At 45.2% G+C, this 11,222-nt stretch overlaps 2 protein-coding genes across 3 annotated transcripts in view; one reads left to right on the plus strand and one right to left on the minus strand.

Moving 5' to 3' along the window:
• Positions 1-1,494: 1,494 nt before the first annotated feature.
• Positions 1,495-2,376, plus strand: UBXN10 (UBX domain protein 10). Its single transcript, XM_009710436.1, has one exon. It carries the CDS (start codon positions 1,495-1,497, stop codon positions 2,374-2,376), a length of 882 nt encoding a protein of 293 aa, XP_009708738.1.
• A 3,796-nt stretch (positions 2,377-6,172) lies between these two features.
• Positions 6,173-11,222, minus strand: part of DDX19B (DEAD (Asp-Glu-Ala-Asp) box polypeptide 19B) — a 9,968-nt gene continuing 4,918 nt past the window's right edge. For both annotated transcript variants that reach the window (XM_009710437.1, XM_009710438.1), the window contains exons 6-11: positions 10,329-10,443; positions 9,973-10,150; positions 9,290-9,527; positions 8,054-8,216; positions 7,072-7,263; positions 6,173-6,644 (exon numbers count right to left, since the gene is read on the minus strand). In XM_009710437.1, the coding sequence (XP_009708739.1) occupies positions 6,583-6,644; positions 7,072-7,263; positions 8,054-8,216; positions 9,290-9,527; positions 9,973-10,150; positions 10,329-10,443 (948 nt within the window). In that variant the 3' untranslated portion in view covers positions 6,173-6,582. The remainder of the gene's footprint in view (positions 6,645-7,071; positions 7,264-8,053; positions 8,217-9,289; positions 9,528-9,972; positions 10,151-10,328; positions 10,444-11,222) is intronic.

Genomic DNA, 11,222 nt, shown 5'->3' on the forward strand with positions numbered 1-11,222 from the left:
CCCTGGGGTCACCGTGTTTGGGGGCACCTGTGGACACAGCCCTCCCTGACTGCAGTTCCCCATCCCAGCCCCTCACCGAGGCACCTGAACGTAAAAAGAGCCGCATTTAAAACAGCTCCTCATGGTAAACCTCTAACATATACTATGCTGACCCGGTACAGACCCTTGCTCAGGGGGAGCCACGGCTTTTGGCAGGTTGTTTGTTTTGGGGTTTTTGTTCTTTGAACTGACAGGGTAACTTGTGATACCCAGTAAGTGCTCTGACGCGCTTGGGAGTGCCACTTCAGAGGATGCCGAACTACAGCTTGTTGCCTTGGAGTTTATTTGTTAGAGGCAGTAAAGGAAAGGCACACACCCCCTCCTCCCACAGGCTCCTAGGAAACTCCGATGGGTCACTTGGGTGGCATGTCCCTGTCCGGAGCTGTGCATGAGGCTTACAGAGGGATGGATGTCTGTATCTCTGAGCAGCTTCGTACTGGTGCTGGTCAGGACGCGCCTGTGTGCTGGGACTCTGCCTTGGCTTTGCTCGCTGTTGATTTGCTGAGCATTTCCATTTCATGGAGGTGGAAGAGAAACCAAGCGTTAAATAACGCGTTGCTGGCAAAAGATTGTGGAACAGCCACAGTGGCTGGTCCCTTCTCTTTGTTTGTTTCTTTTGGGGTGATGAACAGCAGGCGAGTCCGACTTGATCATTACTGGAAAATGTCAAGTGATCAAAGTTGGCATTTTTTCTTCCCCCTTGACAAATCCTGCTACGCAAACCACAGAAAAGGAAGTGGAGGTGCATGACCCTGTCACACTTCTCCAAAATGTTGTTGTGAGGTTGTGGCCTGGTTGTCTGGGCTTTTGGACTGCTTTGTCCTGGTAAAGCACGAGTGGTCTGAGCACAGCTTAAGTTGGGGAACATGCATCAGAACACGGTTTCATCTTTAATGGAGGTTAATATCAATCTCTGTTAAGCAGCTTTTGGTCACAGGAGAAGTCAGAACGTGTTTCTCTATTCAGTCAGACTTATTCAATCTCAAAGGTCTTCAGAGGTTTTTAAAAAGCAAAGCGTAGTCAGTCTTACCCAAAAGTCCACAATGGGAGCTTAATCTGTCACTGCAGGAACAGCAAAAAAGGCCAGATCGGTGCTTTGAAGTTCACTCATCTCCCATTTTCACTGAGTTTCTAACTTCAGGAAAAAACGTGTCTCTTCTTTCCATCAAAAACAGTCAGGAAGGGCACAACTTCCCGATGCTCTGGGTCAACTTTAAACAATTCCTGACAAAGCCAGCACCTATAAATGCATGTATCCTGCCATCTCTGACTCAGCCGTTATTGAGCTGTAGGATTGCTACCTGCCTACACAGTGATGCACCAGACTTATTGCTATTATTAGCTGACAAGCAGCACAGAAGTGGGAGCTGTAGGGAGATTAAGCTCTCTAGAAGCTTTCTGGCCAATTCCTGTAACTACCCTCTGCTACCCTGTCCGCAGGTGCCTTGAGAAGCAATGGCCACAGTGGCTCTTCTGAACTTAGCACCATCTCACCTCTACTTTCCTTCAAGCACAGCAGCCGCTTTCTTGTGGACAAAAGCCATTGACATGCATGTGACCAGGCCAAAATCTGCCAAGGGACGCACGAGGCCAAGCTTCAATTACTCTCAGAGCGTGGAAGCCTGTCCTTGCCGAGTGCCACCTTCCCCGCCACCAGCAGCTCCTCATGAATTAGTGAACAGCCGGAGAGTGTCGCTCACAAAACCGGCATTCCCATCCAGCCAGGTGTCTCCTGAGGGAATCCCAGAGCTCCTGCAGCAAGTGCCTTTGAGGACCTCCTCTTCCCTGAACAAGTACAGGGTGCTCCCCTCCATTGGCTGGAAAGGCGTAGGGAGCGGCGCTGTGGAAGCGGTGGCTGAACAAACCGACCGGCTGAAAGTGAGTGAGGGGTGGGAGGACGCTCCAAAAATCAAAACTCTTTCTGGAGAACAAAGATCTGCCGGTGTATTGTCAAAAACCGATGTCCCCGATGAAGAAGGCTCATGTGTGCAGTGTCCTCCTGAGAAGCTGGGAAGGAAGATGAGACAAGAGAGCCCTTCAACATCAACTTTAAGTTTGGAAGAGGTGCCGAAAGAAGAGTCGCAATTGCTGCTTGCTATTCGATCTCCCTCTGGTCAGAGATTTGAACATCATTTCAAGCCCACTGACAGTCTCCAGATGGTCCTTGCCGTGGCAGAACAGAAAGTGTCAGCCAAATACAAACACTGCAGTGTTGAAACGATGGAGGTGCCCCGAAGGAGTTTCTCTGACCTCAGGAGGTCCCTCCACGAATGCGGGATCCTCCACAAGTCAGTGCTGTGCATCCGGCAGAAAGAGCAGCACGATGCAGACCTTTAGGCGCACAGAGACGCCACCACGCCATGCTGCTGTGGGTCGTTCTGCTGACCAGGATGCATTCTGCCGAAAAACTGATGTTTCCTGGGCCTAGTTCTTCATCTTGCCATCTTCCAAAAATTACCCTTGAAGCAGACTTGTGTATATGTGTTGAAGTAGTATTTCAAGTGTATATACTTGATACATAAATAGCATCTTTTTTCATGTGTGCCATCACGAATTGCTTCCTCAGCAGCACCAACCTTTGGCCTTTTTGTTTTTTTGAAATTGCTGATGTTCTTTGACGACTGAAGTTTCCAAGACCTCTCCCCTTGTCGTTGTCTATATCTCGGGAAGGTACCACTTCCCAGAGTGGATCCGGATGGAGAGGCACCTATTTGGGAAGGTAGAAATGGAACTGTTTTGCTCTGGAGGACCATCTTCAGTAGGTTATCATCATCCTAAACATCTTCTTCTCGAGAGTGACTGAAAAGGAGATCAAACCCGAAAACCATCTGGAAATAACAGTAATAACATGTTAATGGATTATCGTGAAGTATTAAGTTGCAAGACTGACGGTAATAGACCTGGGAGGGCTCAGCTCTTTCTGGATAACCTCAGTGCAGCTTTTAAGAGTGTGACTACATCGTGTATTTAAGAGCAAATAGTTATTATTTTGGCTGTATTGGTGAGCAGCAGGATTTTCTACTTAGTGTTCCTCCTCTTATTCAACTCATGTGATCCATAGGTAAGAACAGATTGATAGTTAAGATGGGATGTTACAAAATATTTAACACTTTTACACTGAAATGAGTTAGTCCAAGAAAGCAAGCGCTGCTTTGAGAATTTTTAAATAAAAATGTATTAATTGGATTTGACTGAGGAATTGGCTCATGCAGTAGACTGTATTTTCCTAAACCATCATTAAAAAAGGCTGGTAGGGTAACTTGGCAGGTTTTAGATAAATAAAATGTGCTCGTGCTAAAAAAAAAAAAAAGATCTTCCAAGTTTCTAAGGGAAATTCTTATGGTTCAAAGGCAGTAATTCAATCTACTAAAAAAAGGGACCACCTGCCAGACAGATGAGCTAGTTTTAATGTTTGAGGTAAACCCAACTGTTTTTCAACTTCAGTGTAACTGCCAAACCACCTCAGAACAGCAGTACAAACAGAACAGCAGGAAAAAGCTGATGCTGGTGCTGACCGAGAGCGTGGCATCTCCTTCTAAAACAAGTGTTTATAAAAATGGTACCTGATGAAATAGCGTTACCTGCTACTGCGGGTGATGGTAATTGCACAGTAGCAATCCTTGTGCCTTCAGGGAGCCCGGGATATCAAAATATACGGGTGTCTTTAATCAGTGGGGAGCAAAGTATTTCACTTACGTTCAGGAACAGGATCCATTTTCCATCTGTCAGCATTAGGTGGTTAATTCCCTTCTTTGGATTTTGCGTATGCTATGTAACTTCTACGTTTCAGACTGTTTTCATACTGTGTGGTAGTACAATCAATAAAACCTTTTAGGCTGAAATTTGAACTTAAAATGATTTATGTGAGCTGGAGGTTTAGCCATCCCTTCTCCTCTCAAACAAGAAATGCCGTTAATTTGATGGCCAATACCTTGGGGACTGCCCAAATCAGACTTTGGTCACATTGTCTTGCACGTGCCTTCCCAGAGTTTGTATCGCCGTCCCGTACTAAATACAAGCTTGCAGCCAAGAAGGAAGTGCATCGGAGCAGTGACTGCCTGCTGGTAACAACCAGAGACGCGCTGACCACCACGCAGTTTTCAGAGCGTACCAGGACAGATGCTTTAACCAAGAACGGAGGAGTAAGAGCAACTTGGATGGCAGTGGACAGCACTTCTCAGGCTGGAGGATATTCCTCCTGAATATCTCCACCCAAGATAGAGCTGAGTGAGTTTGGTGTCCTCTAACAAACCCATTCAGGCTACAGCATCTCTGAAGATCTGCATTTTAATTATTTCATTTTCTAAAAACGCATCAAAGTCTTGATCTAGGCGAGTGCAGTGCAGGGAAAACACCTCTTTTCTCCCCTAGTTCCCCTTCTTTTCCCTTCAAAAAGTCCTCTGGGGATACAGGGGAGGTCTGAGCAGCAACTCTGCCACGTCCGGCACAAGAAGCACTAGGGGGGAAGAACAATATTGATCTGACCTCATTTATTGTGGGGTATCATTTAACAACCTTCCTTGGGGGAAGCTTGTAAGAATTTCAGCACTAAATCAGGTGAAGTTCAGTCTGTCACAGGATGCTCTGAGAAGGTCAGAAATGGAAAACTCAGCAGGGCTCCTGGCTGGGAACATCCTTACCTAAGGCTTTTAAAGAACAATGAAGTATTAGAGCAAGAAAGGAGCGGAGGCATCGTTCAGTACGTGTTCTTTATTCCAATTAAAAGTACATTAGAAACAGCACACAGGACCAGCAGCAGCTTTCATGACAATTCAACCCAATACTCTGCTGTCACGAGGTCATTCAGCTGTACTATTAAAGTAGGTGATTGAAACAAGTCTTCCACTCGACACGCAAGCACTCACTCACCTGCCACTTTAAATAGGTTTCCAACAGAATAAAAATAGATACACCCCAGAATACAAAAAGTTTAATTTTAACAGTTGTTTTTTTCTTTTTCACTAAAGCCTTTATACAAATTGATAAAAGGGTGCACAATTTCCTAAAATTTTAGGTACATTTTAAATGAGCCTTTTTTTACTTGGTAAAAGGATCCATGTTCCTGTCTTTGAACAGAATATGATGGCCAAAATTGCAAAGAAAAAAGTTCCTAGTTAAATTTACAATTTATACATTTGTTTTGAAGTGATTCCTGCACTGAGTAGCAGGCCGATGACTGCTCACGCATGTCCCATTTTCCCCAAAAAGAGCTGTGCACCCTAAGTTCTAGTTCAGGAGCCTCCTTTCTCCTGGAAACCGGGCTGGGGGAAACAACCCACAGGCTTTCAGCTGTGCGCACGAGAATGGTCCCAACCGAACTAAAAGCCCGAGCACAGAAGTTGCAAATCATTCCTTCTCCGGCAAGGATCACCCTGGGGTGAGGGACCGATGACCTGTTTTGCATTACAAGCACAATGAAAGTGGAGCGCTTCCCGTCTGCAATTTGGCTGAGCAGTTTAACTCAAAACTCTGGTACTGAAGCATACTGTAACAGGTAAATTTGGTGTTCTAAAGGTATTTTTTTGGTCAATACAAGCTTTCATGGTTTTTTTTTTTTTTCTTTTATTCCTATTACTGATCGGTGAAGCCCAGCAGTTCTGTAGGTTACTCACACGGAGCTTCACAGCAGCATCTTAGAACTGGCACCACCTGCCTAAAGGTGACCGACCCCCACTCCAACAGTCATTAGCACTTTATGGAGGTGAATTTATTCAGAAAATCAATTAGTACAGTTCCCTTCATACTGCCCCTCCCTCCCCACCCCACCCCTCTACACCTTGGTGAGGTTAAACGCTTCAGATGAACTTCTAGAGTACGTACTTAAGCACTGTCACCACCGCACCGCTTTACGTATAGTGGCCATTCTAACAAATCAAGGACAAATTAAAAGAAAATACCGCCCAGCAAAAGCAACACGGCACCTGTGTTTGCGAGCATGAGCTACTGGAGACATCCTTAGGACAGTTTACGTAAGGAAAAGCAGGGCAAATCCGTCAGGAAGCCAGAAATGAGTCTTAAAGAGCTCAGGGGAGCGCCAAAGAGAATGACATCCTGTTTTGTACAAGTCGAGTCTTTTAGCCAAAAACCAGCTGCCTTGTTTGGGTTTTTTTGTGATTTTTTTTTTTCCTTTTTTCTTTACTTATGTCCATTATATATTCGGCTGTTGAATTTTAACTGATCGGGTTAATGCTGAACTTTATTCCAATTAAAGGCAATAAAGCTTTCTTTTTTTCAAAAATTTCTTCTAGATAATTACATATTGCCCATTTTTTGGCAAGTGTGTTTCTTACAATTCAAAAGATCTTCCCGTTTTAAGGCTAAACTAAGAAATGTTAAAAGCTTCTGTAAACATTTCCTCTTCCTCCCCATAGTTGCACAATTTGAAGTCCGACTGCAATTTTTAAAATGAGGTAATTTTTGTGTACTCATATCTTAAAGAGTCCTTTTCGGGACTAGCTGAGAGGCGTGCCAATCTGAACGCTGATCCAATTGTAGTGGGAGAGCTTCCACAGCAGGGTACACACCAGTTCCAGCAGCTGGACTTCAGTTAGCTATCTTCTCAATTTCATCCAAGTCGTCAGTATCCAATTTGTTTATCTTCTTGTCTGGGAAAGATAAGAAATAAGTCAGATTTCACAACACAGAACAGAGAAGGGAAAAGCTGCTTTCTTTAGCTGGTCTTGAGGAGTTCAGGTTTATCCATGAAATGTTCAGTCAAGTCTTAAAACTACAACGTAGAACTTTTTTCTTTGATAAAAGGCCCATCCAGGTACTGGAATGCTACCCATCTCTGGAATGTCCATTTTAAGGACTCTCCAGGTAGCCAGCAAACAGACGACTTATTTCTGTTCCTATCATACGTAGCAGTTCACAATCCTAAGTGACACTACACAAAACGCAGCTGACGTGCCCTTCTGTGGTCAGTTTAAGGCTCAACAAATATCCATTAGATCTGTTCAGTATACAGCTAGTCAAAATTCTGCAGCAGTAACATCTAATTTTAGAGAAAGAACAAAGTCTGAGGGTACGTACTGAAATGTTCCTGGATTCTGTTGAGAATATTCATGCTGTGCTTGCTGTCCACCATGTTAATAGCCAGTCCTCGCTTGCCAAAGCGACCGGTACGTCCAATACGGTGCAGATAAGTCTCGTTATCTGGATTTCCATCTTTATCCACAGGAAGGTCAAAATTGATAACAACAGAGACTTGCTCTACATCGATCCCTGATAAAAAGAAAGCACCAGCTCACACAACTCCATTTAAACCACTGTATCGCAGCGACAGCCTCCTCTGGCCTGACCTGCGTGTGCTTCAGTCACCATATCCACGTTACCCCACAGCAGAATTTCCAACAGCTTTCAGAGAGCTGCTGCATGGCTGCCTCCACATTGAGTGAAGAGTTAAAAGCCAGTCTCAAACTCTGAAATGGATTTTTTCCACAATACCCTTACAGGGTACTTGGAAATAAAAACTGTCTAGCTGTTACACTGGAGAATCCCACTGAAATGGCTAACGGAAAAGCAGCTGGAGATGCTTTAACCAGCACTTACATAGTTTGGAAACTCTCTCCTCCTCGCTGAGGCTCTGAAGGCCTCTTGTTTTTTTCCAAGCACTATGTTGTCTTAACTGTTCTGGGATGTCAAATTGCAACACAAATTCCCAGTGGAGTTTGCTACTTTTCAGATTTCCGTATTTCGGCCCATGTTTATTTTAAACACTGAGGGTCAGCAGTACAAGCCAGGCTTGGTGCCAGAAGCATAAAATTCTCACAGGATGGACTTTTTCATCTCAAGCTGCAGGAAGCCTACAATGAATCCTGTGTTTTCCCACAGGCCTCTTTATATGCACAGACATGGTCAGCAGCCCAGAAGTCCAGGAATTACTTCAAGGACCCTCATTTGTCCAGCTTGCAACCCTTCAGGGCGCGAATTCTTTCTAGAAGTTGGCCAGCAGTCTGTTATCTCAGGAACTGCTGCTTCTGCCCCTCCCTGGCCCAGCTCTGCCATGCCCTACCTCTGGCACAGACGTTTGTGGTCACCAGCACCTTTTCTTTGCCCTCTCGGAAACGCTCTATCACTGCGGCTCTCTGTTCCACCATCATTTCCCCGCTGAGCAATGCCACCTGATGGCCTTCCTTCGAGAGCTCTGCCGCCAGCCAGCCGGCCGTCTTCCGAGTCTGAAATACAAAGTGAGGCCCGTCTTTGTGAGGAAGTTTTAATGCTGTAAAGTGGGAACAAGCCTTTCTGGGGTCGAATGGAGGCTCTGCGGCTGCGCAGTTTTTGTATCTCGAAAGGAAACAGCTCCCAAGTGCTGTGCTTGCCCCCCTCCCCATTACAAACGGTGCTCCCAGCTCTCATATCAGAAATAGGAAAAGGTGCATCTGCCACCACAGGAGCCCTTGTTTAAGAAAAGTATGCGTTCCCTTTGCGCTCTGCTCCTCAGCTTTCACTCCATGAGGGATTACAAACGTATGCTAAAAACTCACAAGCACTGTCAAAAACCCAAAACTACTCAGCTAGGAAAATGGCAGGGTTAGAGCTGAATGTGGCTGTGAAACCCAAGAGAGGCTCTACGCAGTCTTGAATTAAACAGTTCCCAATCATGATGGTTTTCTGAGCTCCAGTTATGTCTGGTATTATTACATCTCGAGACAGCATAAAAGCAAACTGCTGCAGTGGACTCCAAATACAGGTTTTATCTTGTCTGAGCTAGCTTTATGGCTGTTCTGGTGCTGTCAGCACTGTTTTTTTTTCCCCATGAGTTATGTGGCTTCCAGAAAAAAAGAAGTCTCAGTATGATTCACAGGGAGACCTGAGAGGTATATCCACAATAACCTGAGGGAAATGGAGTCCCAGGAAAAGCCATGTATCAGCTGCGGAACAATACTTCCCCATCCCTCATTCTGCCCTATTTTTATCCATTTCCCAACCTCAGGGTTTTGTTTTTTTTCCAGCAGTTCTGAGTAATTCTTTGTTTTGGAAAACTGTGCATTACTGTGGTCTTTGCTTCAGAGGACTTCAAGAATAAAAATGACCTGGATTGACAAATCCAGAGAACGAAACCAGCTAGTGCGACCGTGGCTCTCAAGGTTTCGCTCAAAGAGGGAGCCAGAAAAGTCAAAGAAAAGGGCAATTCCTGTTCTCAGTTTCTTTCTGAAAAGCATGCCTGGCCAGGTTTTTAGCACTAGCTGACACTAACGGGGTTGTTGGGACTAACGATGTCATTCGGACGTTCCCTGAAAGCACTCACATGGCAGAAGATCATGGCCTGGGCAATGGTGATAGCGCCATAGATATTACAGAGAGCCTGGAACTTCTCATCTCTGTTATTGCACAGAACGTAATACTGCTTAATTGTGTCCAGTGTCTCCTCCTCTCGCTTCAGTTTGATAATGTTTGGATCAGGAACAACTTTTTGAGCAAACTTCCACACAGAATCCTCAAAAGTGGCTGAAAACAGAAGCATCTGGCAGTCCCTGGGGAGCATTCTGCAAGAGAGAGCAAAATGGTCAGGGTTCCCATGCAGCACTGTCACCCTCCGATATCCTGATGGGATTACTGCTACAGGCAAAGCAGAACAATAACCTCAGAACCAGTTATTATTTCTGTGTCTGGAAAGACTAGTGCTAATCTTACCAACACCTGATCGTTCCCTCACGGACCAGAGGCATCCAGACTTGCATTCTTAAAAATGAATAAACCCTGCTCCAGGGACAGGCTTTTTATTCTGTAAGAAAATGAAACTGCTTGTCATCCCCTGACATTCTGCCTCTATTAACCATCTGCAGCAGAGCTACATATATCATTTTAATCTTGTTGCTGTATCAGTGAAGACACCAAGTCAAGAATCTAGCCCTGCTGTCCCTATGTTACAAAATAGCTGTAACTGAAGGAAACAAAAATCACCTCGGGCAACGTATGCCAAGTCCTTACCTCTGAATGCGGATGCTCTGGTCCTGATGGCCCTGCGTTGCTATCATCACGTCAGCCTCATCCAAGACGAACACCTTGATTTTCTTGGGATCTATGAATTTCAGCTTGGAACACCAGTCCAGCACAGTGCCAGGTGTGCCGATTACAATCTGCTCAGAGATCTTTTGACCTCTCTCCACTGCCAAGACAGAAAGGAATGCTTTCGTAAGATGGCTGCGCAGACAGCGAAATGCTCTGCCCCTCTCTGAACTAATCTGTTTCACCATCTGACTGCTCTATTGTTCGTTTACCGTACTGCACCTGAGGAACATCATTTTCTCATTTACAGTCTGTTGGTAGCGTTTCACCTTACTCACATTTATTGCCTCGGACAGCATACGCAAGTTTCAGCTCCGGATAAAACTTTCCCATCTGTTCAATCACTTTTCCCGTTTGAAGTGCCAGCTCGTATGTCGGGGAAAGGCACAAACACTGGAGGGACAGAAGGATACCGCGTTTGAGATGATCAACATCCCGGGCAACGCTATCACACTTGTTTTTTAAAATCCTTACTGAAGTTTTCCTGAAGACAAGCACGTGAGCAGCTGAACAGTTTCTGGAAGCCCATCAGTTCTGCATCCTGAAACTAGGGGAATACGTCGATATGATACAGTCACCTAGCTACTGGCTGTCGGTGTTCAATTCTGCTCCTCAGCATTGAGAGTGCAGATACTCTGCTGGGAGACATATACGGACAGCAGTGACAAGGAACCTAACACCTACAGTTAGAACAAGAGATAAGAACAGCATTTTTAAGGAAAGAACTCCAGCCTTGGTAAAACTGCTCAACTATCTCATAAGGGAACTGGGTTAAAAAAAGCCCCTTTCCAGTCATTGTCTGCTCTATTGTCACAGGTATCTTCTATTCCATCCCAAATTCCACTTACTTAACCCCCTTCAGCCTGCAATATTTCTCGGATTTAATTTCTCCCAGAACGATATCTCCCTGATTTAACTCCTCACAGAGCAATGGCATCCTGAGTGATGCAAGGGGGGAACCGACAGGAACAAGTTGTGAGCAAAATCCACGTCTTTTTCATTAAAGGCATTTTGACAGATCCCCAATTCACCAGCCCCTGTGAAGCAGTTTACAGAAACAGCATCACAGAGATGGGTCCATCAAGTTAGAAATTTACCACCAAAGGTCCCAACAGAAGCCCAGCCTCTTCACTAGGCGGCACCGCACCACCACTAAACCCCCCCGAAACAGT

This window comes from Cariama cristata, unplaced genomic scaffold, assembly GCF_000690535.1.
Source record: "Cariama cristata isolate BGI_N322 unplaced genomic scaffold, ASM69053v1 scaffold26891, whole genome shotgun sequence".
Lineage (NCBI taxonomy): Eukaryota > Metazoa > Chordata > Aves > Cariamiformes > Cariamidae > Cariama > Cariama cristata.